Genomic DNA, 14,078 nt, shown 5'->3' with positions numbered 1-14,078 from the left:
TTTATATTGTCTTCTGTTTAATAGTTTTGTTTCTTTTCATATTCTAATAAGATTTTAAATCATTCAAAATAAGTCTTATCAATTTGTCTAACACTCATTACACATTTCTAGGAGTGGCTGCTGAAGCAGTAGTCCAGAATTTCAGGCAGGAAAAGACTGAATAGACAAATACAAGAGAAAATATCTTAGAACCTATGTATCCTGGGAAGTACAAGAGGCTAAAAGAATATTAGTCTCTGGAATAGAGACAAAGAGTGTCAAGATAACAAATGAGGCTGGAGAGAGCTATTATAGGTACCAGATCATGCCGTGCATTATAGATCACATTATGGACTTTTGTCTTTACAACCCCATTTGGAAACAAGTGGTTAAGGTAAGAGCTGAGGATAGTTTAAGTAATTTTAAAAGTAATGGGGTTGGAGAAGAATAGAATTCTGAGAAAAAAATAACTAATAAAATCCACAAAATTTACTGAATGTGAACAAGAGGAATGTCTCAAGCATGACTGTGATGGTTTTAAAAATAGTTACTCAAATTTTTTTGACACTCTTCCCTTCAAAGAGTGGAGCCCAATTTTTCTACTCTTGAATGTTGGCTCTACAAAGTGACTTGATTATGGTGTGTGAATTCTGTAGTTAAGTCATAAAACACATTGCTGCTTCTACCGAGCTCTGTTTTGGATCACTTGCTTTTCTCCCAGACAGACACTCAAATAGGTACATGGGAGACACTGAGGTCTCCTACCAATGAGATTCACCAACTTGCCAGTCAGTTGACTGAGCCAGCTTAAAACCAGATTCTCCACCCCAGTTAAGTCTTCATATGATTACAGCTGTGACTGATATCTTGACAGTAGCCTCCTAAAGATCCTGAGCTAGAACGCCTACTTAAGCTGTTCCTGAAATTCCAACCCACAGAACCTTTGAGGCAAATAAATATTTATTATTGTTTCAAGCCACTGAATTTCAGGAAAATGTGTTATGCAGCAATAGGTAAGTAATATTTTGACCCGTAGCTTTCTGGCTTGAGCAACTGTATGTATGGAAATACTATTTACTGATACAGGGTAGAGTAAAAAGAGGAACCAAGTTTGAGAGTTACAAGAATGAGTTCGTTCTTGGACCTGTTGTATTATAGGAGATTTCGAAACATCTAAGAGAAACTTATCTACTGTAATAAGTTATCGGTACTGAGAAACCAAAATTTGCAATATTTTACCAGATGGTTTGTTCAAACATTTTAATAAGCATGCTGGCTCCTCGGGGCCGTCACACGTGCCATGCCTTCTACCTAGAAGTCTCCAGTGAGCCACACTTATTGCTCCCTCACCACCTTCAAGCCCTCACTCAATGACGCCTTCTCAAAAGGTCTGAGTCACTTAACTAAAAATGTCTCCCTTGTTACCTTTTCTCTCTTCTCTTTCTCTTCTCACAATTTCTCCTTTCTCTTTTCTTTATAAAACTTATTTTTTAAAATACTACTTATTTATCTTAATGTTTCGCCCTGCTAGAAGATAACCTTATAAGAGCATAGAATTTTGCTTGTTTACTGCTATATCCTCAATATCTGGAATAACTTTTTTTAGAATATCACTGTCTCCTTGGAAAGCAAAGCACGTAGAGTCTTGGTCTGATGCTACTTTATATTTCCTCTCAGAGAATAAGTATCTTCCTTGAAAAGATCAGGTCAAAGCTGTAGCAAAGACTCCCCTGAAGTTTATATTTTATTTATTTATTTATTTTTAGAAAAAATAATAGTTATTGAAAGTATATTTTAGAAGGAGACCGGCCGGGCTAAGGAAGGCTGCAACCCTGTGGAATTCAGGAGGCGAAGAGACTAGACGGTACTCCCCAAGGGGAGGGGCGGGTTTCCAGCCAGGAATGCTGTGACCCTGAAGTTTGTATTTTATCTTCTTATTCCACATAAAACATTTTTTGTCTAATTAAATTTATTGTGGTAACACTTTAATGAACTTCTCTCTCCTTGAAAGAAAACAACATAGAATGGGTTAGCAGTATAACGCCTCAAATTCGAACATCTTTTTCTTCAAAAAAAAAAAAATCTGTATTTCTTTATGTGCACATGTATTTATATAAATATATGGACTGCGATCCAGAAAGAAACATGTCAAATGATTGCAGTCATTATCTCCAAGGAGAGGAATAATACAGCGGTGGTGACCAATGGGAAGTTTTGATTTATCTGAAATGTTTGGATTTTTATACTGAAAACGTAATCATTTATTACCTAAGAAATTAGAAATAAGTAAAATTCACATAGTTTGAAATTGATTTTAATTAAGTGCCTATAGTGATTAGATTCAAAATTACAAATATAGGTTTGTGGCCGTTAAACATGAGTTATCACAGCAGTTCCACACATGGCTTTTCAAAACATGCTAGCTACAGTCTGAATTCATACAGCAACATTCAATGGGAAATGTGTTGTCAATATCACCTTTTTTTTTTGTCAAATTAGTGAAATAGTACTTGATTTCTTAAAATAACTCACCAACTATAAAATGTTTCTCATAAATATTGTTGCCTTGCTCTTCTTTTTTGTAAGGGAAATTCTTTCTTTTCTCTCTGACTTATTCAGAATGACTTCCTCCCTTAGCCGATTCTAGACCACAGGCTCTGCAGCTCGTCTCCTATTCTAATGGTGCTCACTCACCACCCCTCCCGCCCCTCCCTCCCCCCACACGCTCATAGCCAGGAGGCATAAAGGACTTCGCCAACTCTAAACATTTTTTTCTTAATTGAAAAATGATCAGGGAATTTGATCTGACTCTGAAATATTGTACTCTTGGACAAGGAACTTAATAAAAATACTAGGCTATCAACAAAATCAAAATTAGGAAGTAAAATGTTCTTGGAATAGTAGACTTCACCTTTCCTTCAGTCAGAAGAGTCAGGGCACTCTAGGTGTCAAAATAGATGCCCTTCGATGACTTCTTTTTAAATGTTTTTTTTTTTTTTCATTTTATCAAAGACTTTGCCCTTTCTTGTCTCTTCCTAAGCATTTCCTAATCCATTGACTTCTTCCCTCCAGGGTATAAACAAGTTTAAATATTTTTCCATTTTAAAAACTAAACTAAACAAACAAATCGAGAACTGCATACTTCAACTGTGTCCACCATTACTTCTCCTTCTAGTAGCCTCTTAAATAAAAGGAACCTATATTTACCTTGTTCTTTAATTCACTAATGTTATGCAAACATATTTGTACATGTATTTTTATACCAAAAATGCCCTTGAGAGGCTACTAATAATCTTCTTCTATATTTTTTTTGTTTTTATGGCATTTGGTATTATTGATCATTCTTTCATTTCCAAAACTCTTCTGTCAGGTTTTGTGACATACTCCATGTTCTTTTTTGTCTCTAACCATACCCCCTGTCTATTTATTTTTCCTCCAGTATTTCTGCCCATCCCTTAGAAGTTATTGTTCTTAAAACAGTGCTTTTCAAACATGAATGTGCTTATGAATTATGAATTATCTGCAGGACTAGATAAAATACAGATTCGAGTTCAGTAAGTCTATGGTAGGATTGAGAATTGCAGTTCGAATAACCTCCTGGGCGATGGTTTTTTGCTGGTTCAGGGACCACATTTTGAGTAGCAATGCCCTAGACAGGGAAGGACTTTTCACATCTGCACGTGTCAGTGATTGCAAGTATGACATGATATGTTATCTGTAACTCAGTCAGCAGTGTGTGGGATGGGGCCTGGGGCAGTAAGAGCCAGGCTTGCTTGTTTACCTCAGTGGAATGAAACATCCATGTGTGCTCAAGTGTAAGAAAATATGGGAAAGCCCTGCCCCACAAATCTAGCCATCTAATTTCATCTACTTCCAGGCTCTATGTTGAAGTTTTCCATTAACTGGATACCTCATAGGCATCGCATTCACCATACACGTCTGGAACTTAACTTATGATACTTTTCTACATAGTTGTTCCTCTTCTTTTATGTCCTGTTCTCATCATGACACTATTATTTGCCCAGTTACTAAAGGTATAAATATGAGGATTGTCCCAGACAGTTCTCCCTTTCCTCGCCTCCAATTAATAGACAAGTTTTGTGTTTTGTTTTGTTTCATTTCTCATGTCTGTTCCTTTCTCTCCATTTTTAAGATACCCTATTGCTTTGACTGTGCGCTACTTTTCTTGATCCCTGTTTTGCTCTCCCCCACAGTCAACAGACTTCCTTTTCAGTTCTCCATATTACTTCTTTAGTGATATTCCTGAAACACAGTCTGATCGTGCTCTTTTCTGTTTATAATAGTTCCCTTTGCTTCAGTTAAAGACTGAGCTCCATAGTGCAGAATACAAAAAGGTGAGCTGGCAGTTATGGGACTCCCTCTAAAGGGACTTTCAAGAAGTGTAACAAGCCACTTCTATTTAACAACTTAATGACCAGACTTGGCCACATAGACACACAAATCTGCCATGGAAACTGGGAAATCCTTAACCTCTTGCAAGTGCCTTTAAAGAAAAGCTTCTTCCTTTTATCTGATGGCTAAAAAGCAGCTGTGCTGACTGCAATCAGAACACCCATCTTGAATCACTCTGTTAATGATGGCAAAACAAGATAGAAAGATTGGTAAACTCCTATTCCAATCTGCTCACGTCCACGGGTTTTTTCTCTCTTCTCTCCTCTTCTCTTCTCTTCTTTTCTTCTTCTCTTTCTTTTTCTTTCTGTCCTTCCTTCCTTCCTTCCTTCCTTTTTTCTTTCTTTCTTGATTTCTTCCTTTCTTTCTGTCTGTCTGTCTTCCTGTCTGTCTTTCTCTCTCTTTCTCTCATTTTGAAAGGATAATAAATCTTTCTTAAATCAATATTATTGTGTACTTCCTGTCACTCACAAATGAACCTGATCTGTACTAACACAGGAATAAAGGGTTAGTCTGTTCATCCCTTGTTTATTTTCCTACCACTCAACACCTCTCACATCTATGACTGTAATGGATTGTAGAAAAAAAAATACATTTTTAGAATAAAGGCAACTGATATTAAACTAAGCTAGAAATTATAGCTGTAATGTTAAGTATTTTCTGTTAGAGAGAGAGAATTACATCTCTGACTATATTAGTTTTAAAACATCATACTCTGTGGATGGATATAGCTCTACACATTAAATTTATTAAGTAGCGTATCAAATACAATCACTGCATCTATAGCAACATCACCCATCCCTTCAGAGGCGAGGCTGAGACCTGCCCCTGCGTCTTCTTTCTCCAAATTCCTTGCTTTCACATGTGCGCACAATGCATGCACAGAAAAGACAGAATACAAGTTAATTTGGAAAACATCTAGCTAAAAATCTTACTACTGTATTTTTGAGCTTGAATTTTTATTTGCTTTAGGAATTTGAATTTTTTTCATATCAATTAAACTTTTCCAATGTGATCTTTGCTGTAAGTTGACATATATGATAATTGTATACATACACAGAATGTTATGCATTTTGGCCTTTTAAAGTGAGCAAAATTTGAAGTTCACATGTTATTATTTAGGAGAAAATATTTAGGCTGCACATAAAACCTGATTCTCTACTGTGGTCTCAGGAGGCACCAACTGAGGTCTGCAGCAGAGTCAGTGTCTGCAACAATTCTCACCTTATTTAAGATTTGCAGGAAGAAAGAGATACCCTAAATTTCAGGATTTAAAGGATTTCAAAATACTTTAAAATGTTTTAAGGTCATTACAAAGGAACAATCTAAAGCAGAAGGGAGATTTCTAATAGTTTTATCCATATAATCCTGTTACCTCTATTCTTTCTAATAAACAAAACAAGAGGCAAGTTAAGGACACAGGAGATTCATTCATTCTTACTATGCAGTAGAATATACTATACTGAGTTATGTCCCTTAGTATTTTAATACATTAAAGTAAGTCTCTTCTTAAAAAGAAATGATTTAAGAAATGGTAGAAAATACCATTTTATGCATGTTAGAGTATTTTATTATGTTTCAATAAGAAAATAATTTTAGAGGTAGATTATTTTTAAATTTTCCTTGTCAGAAATACAGTTATTTGTTTATAAAATCGTGTAGTCATAAATCTTCTTTTTTTGTATTCTTGTTTTATTTAATCTACCAATAATTTTCAGCCCTCAAACTTCTGATACACAGAACAAACACATTTAAGTGACAAAAATTAATATAAATATATAGACATCAATGAACAAGTGAATGTAAAGGAGCTTATCCTAATGTTTTCTTCCCTCAATATCAAGTAATGACAATGAAACATTTTCTTTAGAAATAGAGTAACCTATTATTTGAATAAACATCTGCTGAAGTTTTCTAACCCTACAACAGTCATATAAATTTTTCTAGGAAGTTAATCCTAAAACAACTTAAAACATAAATTTACCGGAAAAAAATCTTGGGGGTTGCATGGTAGAAATGTTGCTATAAAGTTTGCTATAAAGCCTCCACTTCACCTGGAAACTGGCCTGTTACCTCTGCTAACAATGTTTTTCTTGCCTGAAATGCTCTTTTTTCTTTCCCCCATGCAAATTCTGTCAACCGTTTAAGGTCCATTTAAATTACCTTCTTCCTTATAAAGAATTTATATTCTTTTCCATTCCTAAAAAGATATCTGCTTTTTCTCAATATTTATAGTTGCTATTATTTGAGGATAGTTATTCATGACTACATTTTTGAAAACTGCAAGCAAAATAGAAGTCATCATTCAAACACACTTCATACTTCACACTTCTCTTGGGCCTAAAATATAAATGTAATTGAATAAACAGATTGAAAGACAAAAACAAATATTCTGTGATATCAGTTAATGTAGAGAATTGAAAAATTGTCAGTGATTCTGAGAGCAGAAATGTGATAGGTACAATAATAGAAATTCAAACATCGTGCTTTGAGAATATGCACCATTTATTTATCATTTAGGATGGTCATTTAATTTTGTCTTCTTTTTCCAGCACAGAGATCTTATAAAAAGTAGATAATTAAAAATTATATATCAATTTAAATACATAGTTTTATATATGTTTTTATGTGTGTGTGTATATATAGGATATATACATTTAATAGTTATTTTCTACAACAGTTATTATATTATGAGTTATTTTCATATTTCCACTATCTGTGAGAGAGGAAGCTATCACAACACGAAAGCTCAGCACTGCCTCAGTCAGGAGAGTTGAAGATTGATGCCAAGTAGGAACAAGTAAGGCACAGGTGAGTAGGGAGAAAATGGAAAAATGGAGATTTTTTTTTTAGAAATTTTTCTGTGAAAGCAAAGAGAAGTAACAACTAGATAAATACATCACGACAGAAAAACTCAGAATAAGGGGGGAAAAATGAAACATTAAATTACGTCTCGAATGCTGGACGCAGAGGAAGACAGCATAATATTTTTAGTTATGCCTAGAGAGAGTTATTTATTTGAAATTGTCAATCTGCTTTTGGGCATAAAACAAAACAATGCTTCATTCCAAATGAGCGAACCCTTCCACTAATTTTGAAGGAGAGTGCTGCCACACACACTCCTTTAAGCCCTAGAGAAAGAACTAGAAATAGGTTACCATTCCTGCCCGCAAGGACTTCACAATGTGAACCAGAGGCAGTACCCAGGCAGTTACTACACCCCTGGGATCCATGCAGTAATAAAGACACCGGGTGCCTGGAAACGTAGAGGCAGCATCCTCACCTGGGCTTGCAGGGAGGATCTGAGAAGGAGTCTTTGAGAAAGTAAAGTGAGTTGAGTACAAATCAGCCAGACAGATGGGATTCACATTTCCTCTCAGTCATTTCTTGGAGGACATTTGCATGGTCATTTTATGAAAGTTCAAATCACTTATTTTCTCCCAGGCCCCTGCCTTAAGCATCGTATGGCCAGTCTGAACCAAACCAAAATAAACCAAAACAAACCAAAAACAGGCAAATACTATAGAAAATAAAAAAGTAAACTATAATGATAATTTCTCTAAGAGTCTTTTTAAAAATAGTTTGAAAGTCATCTAATAATGATAGTATTAGGTGCAGTAGTGATTTATTAATGGAAAGCCTGGTAGCTTCTGGGAACCATACATACTCTAGAAAAAGATGCTAAAGTCCTCTAATGCTTTTAGGATTAACTTATCTTAAAGGCTGTCAACAGATAAACGATGCCAACTATTTCTTTTTTTACAAAGTTGCAAAGCTGTAATAAAATCCAAAACAAGTAAGTACTTTATTTTTAGGTCATAATCCCAAATGGTGAAACTATACAACTCTAGTCTAGGCAGCATCATGAAAAAGTAGTAGCCATTATACCATGCATTCTCAACAAGGTCAGTATCACCCCAGGGGAAGGGGAGAAAGTTTTCTCTTATCTTGAGGGCGAAAAATCAATGTCCTCTTTTCTTTCAACAATCCAAACCCCCGACCTTATTTTCTTTCTTTAAAAAGACCATACTTTGATGAAAAACTCAGAAATGTTCTCCAAATTCTGAACAAGCAGATTTTCCTTCTTGTAGTTTTGTCATTGTCGTTTGTTTACATATTTCTTATTATTACTAATTATTATTAGCTATCTTATGATTAATTATAATTATGAGTTAACTCTACCTTTGAAAGAGGATTTGTAGAAATATTTTGAGCCAAGTTACAAGACCATTCCTATAATGATAACTATGATAACTATCCAGTTATAATAAAATTATCTGCTTCTAAATTTTACCCATATTCCATTGTGAAAGGAAGCTGTGACTCTTCTATATTTCTGCAGGTTTATTATTGTAGCCAGCTCAATAGTTGTTGCTAGTAGAATATGATTTTAAAATTGGAATTCCTTTAACCAAATTTGACCATCATTATTCCCTAAGCACAGTATATGCCTATATCATTCTTTTGAAGAGAATATTTTTTATATCTTATTTCCACCCATGGTACAAGCTATCTAAGAAGATCCAGCACAAGTACCAAGCCTTCTGGATAGCTTCCCTATCTCACATTCCTTAAAGATTGCTGTTTGTGTTTTTTTTTTTTGTCACTTGGCCCTTGGTATTTTCTTCCCTGCCACACTCTGAGTTCCATGCCAGGAAAGGTGGTAGTTTCACAATCATTCATAGCCAAATTGTACCCAGCAGAAGTATTTCTGCACAGAACTTGGAAATCAGGAAAGCTTGCTGAATTGCTTAACATATTGCATTACTGTTACATATTTACATATATACATTAACATAATTGCATTATATATTAAACACATTTGTTGATTGAGTTGCCTCAGTACATACTTGTGTGGGCGAGGGAGAAAAAAATTAGAAGAAATACTTTACAAGTTGTTTTCTAAATCTGCAGGGCAAACTGCTTAAGGCATTGACTAGAGAACTGGGCCATGACCCTTCTATACTTGGGAAAATGTATAATTAGTTAGAGACACAAAGGAAAGAAGCATATATTATGTGTAGAATAGTTTTTAAAAACTGTATAGAATCTGCTACTGTACCTGAACATAAGAAATCATTATAATAGTAAAAGTTTATAACTTGAAGTACACTTTTCTTCAATATCTTACATAAAAAAATAGAACCAGCATTAAAAGGATTTTCACTATCCTCCAAGACATACCAAAAGCAAAACTAAGAAATTCTATGCCAAAATGTTGTTCTTAGGCTCTGAAGTAAATCAAGAAAATATTTTATTTGTGATTATCATGAAGCCTGAATTCACACAATCAGTTTTTGACAATATGCCATAATTTATTCACGTAGCAAGTCTGTGTTGATATCAAACTGTAAAGACGAAAAACAAAACTGTATGTTATGAAAATAGTTAATTAAAACAAAAATTTTTTGGCAGTTCCTCTGCTTTTGGAATTCGTTCCACAGGCCCTTCATAATCATCACTCATCTATGTTTCAAAGAAAGCTGAACACTGGTGTTTTGTTCTTTATTTTATAAACATGAAAACTAGAACCCAAAAGCCACAGAGGAATTGTTTCAAAAACAGCAATATTTGAGCAAAGCGTTAAACTTCTAAAAACTTCAAAACTAAGAAATTCAAATTTTTTTATGTCTGTTATGTTAGTTTTCTCACTTGTATTTACTAAAGAAACAAAAACTATCCTCTTGTCCACAGCCATGCCACCTCGAACAAGCCAGATCCTGTCTGATCTTGAGAGCTAAGCAGGGTTGAGCTTGGTTAGTACTTGGATGAGAGACGATGAAGGAAGACCAGGCGGTATAGGCATAAAAAATTAAAAACGAGGTCAACCAAGGGCTGCCTCACCTAAAAAAAAAAAAAAAAAACCACTATCCTCTTTAATAACTCCCCTTTAAAAATTATATTCTTATATTTGACGTATTCTAGCAATATTTCTAATTATAGTAGTAAATATTTTGTTCTGCTGTTTTTGCCTTAATAAAACTTACTTACTAAAAAGTAAAAATTATGCCAAGATAAAAGAACTAAAATATCATCTGTGAGCTTGCAATAGTAGTCTAAGAAAGTGCTAGAAATTTTTATAATAATATTACATTGATCAAATTTTGTACTAGTAATAGCAACCGGAACTACCAGACATTGCTGGTTGTAGTATAAACAGGTACAACTACTTTGGAAAACGTGCACTGTCTACTAAAAAACTAATCCTCTGCAGTGTCCACTAAACTACCATATGATCCAACAATTTCTCTCCTAGAGAAAGCGTTGGGCTCAACCCATACAGTCTCCAATATGAGTTTATTCACATGCATTTACGCGTATTCACAAAAAGATATATTTAAGAATGCTCATAGCAGCACTAGCCAAAACCTAAAAAATACCCAACTATTCCTCAACTGGATAATGGATAGATGGTCATGACTTCATGTAATGGAATACCATATGGTAATGAGAATAAACAAGCTTTTGCTACATGTAACAATATGTATAAATCACATAATGTTCATAAAAATCAGACTCAAATGAATATTTATATAAGATACAAGCACAAGAAAAATATATTTATTGTTTCATAAATCAGGATAGTGGTTATCTTTCTGCAAAGTAGTGCCAGGGGAAGAATTTTTTTTGTTGGGGGGGGAGGAGCAGGATGAGTGCTTCTGTGATATTGATAATGCTACTTCTTGATCTGTGGTCTTTTTACATGAGTGTGTTACCCTTGTCAAACTTTATACAGGAACTAGTTATTTATGCACTATTCTGTGTGCATGCTATATCTCAATCAAAATCTTTAAAACCTATAAAGAAAAGCTTGTACTAGTAAATTATTTTATTACAAATATCAATGGTTTCTAGTTCTTGCCTCCAAATGCTTTGGAAAGAATATTTTTAAATTAAAAAGATACATTTATGAATTAATACTACTTTTCTGACTTCATATTTTTCTTTACATGTTTTCTTTTAGCTCAATACATCACAAATAGACTTAGTGAACAAGGAATAGTTTCCATAAAAACATTTATTTTATAAAATATTTCCAGTAGAGGGAGCTTCACTTTCTTTACTACAGGAAATTTTCTCTCAAGGGCCATCACTGAAAATAAAAATAATAATTTTTTTATCTATGATTAAAGTTCTTCATAGAGTGATGAGCTACTCTCATCTAAGACCTGTCTTAGATTGAGAAAAATTTTATTCAATTTATGAAAAAAGAAAGAAAAACTTGATGAAGAACACATATTTCGCATAAACTTCTACATTGAGTATGTCTCTTTCAAGGAGTTCTTTTTGGATTACTGATAAACATTTTTAACATTTAACGTTAATAAAGATAAATTCTTATAATATGATCATGAATGTGAGATACATTTTTGTAGATTTAAATAAAACTAGACAAAAATCAGAAGCTCTGGAGATGAAGATTGCCGATCTAAGAATATATTATAACAAATATCATGGTGAAATGCCATTGTGCAAATTTGACCGCATTGATCAAAACATTTTAATTACTGACATTAAACTTACTAAATTAAATTCTCAAATAAGCTACTCTAATTTCTTGCAAAATAAATATGCATATTATCATCTCAGATACTGAAAAACAGTAAAATAACTAATTTCTCTTATAACATGAATTTTTTTCTCCTTTCCATGAAATTTCCATAAATTTTAAAGCTCTACACTCTTTGCTCTGATCACTACATATAAAATTTGTGACAGTTGTAAAGTTACAAAAATTTACTAAGTCATATTAAAATATTTTTACTGAAAATATTCTTGTTTACAGTGGTTTAGCCTCTTAAGAAAAAGTCAGTAATTTCAGGAATACAATAACCCTCATAACGAGTTCCTGTTACTACAGGCATATCAAAATGATATAACTTTCTATAAGGTAGTTTTCATGAAATACACTATGTTTTTTTAAGATCCCAAAATATGAAAAATTGATTTAGCAACTCAGAAAACAATATTTACATATTTCAAGTTAAAATCAGTATACATATAACTTAGTTACTCTAATTATTTGATTTCAATACTCTTGAAAGCTTGTGAGCTGTACAGTGAAAATTATAATAATAAAGATATTATAATAGAAAAATAAAATGTATATCGATGGCTCAAAAATCTGTGAGCAGTACCTTCCTTCTAAATTGTTTAATTAAATTATGTAATCTTTTGCTCATTCTCTTTAATTAAAAAAGAAAAAAACAAGGCCTACTAAATATTACTGGACATGATAAGAAAATGACATGTTATAAAACAATTTTATTGTTCAATAGTTTTCTTATAATATTACTTTCTCCAAAAAGATTATTTTTTACATAAAATATATCTAATGATTTATTTATGATTTTGCCTCCATGTATTACCTGAACTAAGAACATTAGAAAATAGTACTTGCAAGGCCTTTATTTTTTTTATTCATGTAACTTAACCTCTAGATACATCAATAACATTTGGAATTTCTCTGATCAGTAAATGTCTATGTTCAAAATTTTTTTTTTGCCTTTTAAAAAATTAGTAATGTTCCATTTCTAATTACTAAATGTTTTACGACTTCCAAAAAGAGAGGACATCCAGAACTTATAATTCACTTAGAAAAAGGAAGATCTTATAGCAGTTTGAGAAGGGAAAACTTGGCTTTTGAAATAATCGGGGGGTGGGGGTTAATTTCAGCTGCAATTAATATAAGATGCCAGTTACTGAAATGCATTAAGTGAAAATAGAGCAAAGTTACATGTTTTCAGAGGTCTCAATAGATAGACTGCTGAATACTTTTAGAAAACAATACGACTTAAGAGATGCTCTCAGCCAGTCAATTTCTAATTGCATTCTTGGTTTCATCAATAACAAGTGGTTGCAACCTAGTGCACAAGCTTTAATGAGTTCTCCAACTGTTAAATACAAGTGGACTCACCTGAGTAACAGTGCTGCTTCCCAAAAATAAAATCCAGAAACTAGTGTCCGAAAGTGTCTCACGTGGGCCATGATACGAAGAGATATTCACGATCCTGAAATTAGTCTTATCCAAAGCATGGGGGAATGAAAAAGCCAAGAAAGAAAATGTGCGCTCTAACTCCGTGTGGTGGTAGAGACAAACGCCTGGAAAGCTTCAGCACCATAGACAGCTCCCCGCTGTCCGCGGAGGCCCTCTCTTTAAAACACTTGAAATGCCTTTTCGACCCCTTCTCTGAGCTTTGAGCAGAAGGGAGATTCACAGGGTTACCAATGTGCAGGTGATTTACACAGTGAAAGCGGAATAATGGGTAAGATAAAATGTATGAAGTGCCTAGGTTCTGGGCAACAGTTCACTAGAGCTTTAGCGGCAAAGGAAGAATGCTCGTCCTTTCCAGACTCTGACCCACGTTTGCAGAAAGAACCGCAGCAACAGCGGGAACAAGGATGCTTCTTCACCTGCTGCAAGAGTCGCCGGTCCGAATCCCACTCTCTCCACCTTTGGCTAAAACCCGAGACGGCTAGCGCGGCAAAGGGAAGCGGGGGCGGGGCCAGACGACACTGTCTTGCCCGCAAATCACGACCGCACAGCGGGACAGAGTGACAGGCCACTCACGACGGTAGGCGGTGCTTAGCACATTACCCAAAAAAAAAAAAAAAAAAAAAAAAGCAATGAGTATCTGATGCAGAGCCTAAACTGGCGACTGAAGGGAGGTGGGGGAAGGAATCCTCAG

General features: G+C 34.2%; 1 protein-coding gene across 2 annotated transcripts in view; it reads right to left on the bottom strand.

The window, feature by feature from the left end:
• Positions 1-13,860, bottom strand: part of GLRA3 (glycine receptor alpha 3) — a 133,353-nt gene extending 119,493 nt beyond the window's left edge. For both annotated transcript variants that reach the window (XM_016120091.2, XM_016120092.2), the window contains exon 1: positions 13,307-13,860. In XM_016120091.2, the coding sequence (XP_015975577.2) occupies positions 13,307-13,377 (71 nt within the window). In that variant the 5' untranslated portion in view covers positions 13,378-13,860. The remainder of the gene's footprint in view (positions 1-13,306) is intronic.
• Positions 13,861-14,078: the final 218 nt, after the last annotated feature.

Source organism: Rousettus aegyptiacus, unplaced genomic scaffold (assembly GCF_014176215.1).
Source record: "Rousettus aegyptiacus isolate mRouAeg1 unplaced genomic scaffold, mRouAeg1.p scaffold_m13_p_16, whole genome shotgun sequence".
Classification (NCBI taxonomy): Eukaryota; Metazoa; Chordata; class Mammalia; order Chiroptera; family Pteropodidae; genus Rousettus; species Rousettus aegyptiacus.
This window is presented reverse-complemented; position numbering and strand designations above follow the sequence as displayed.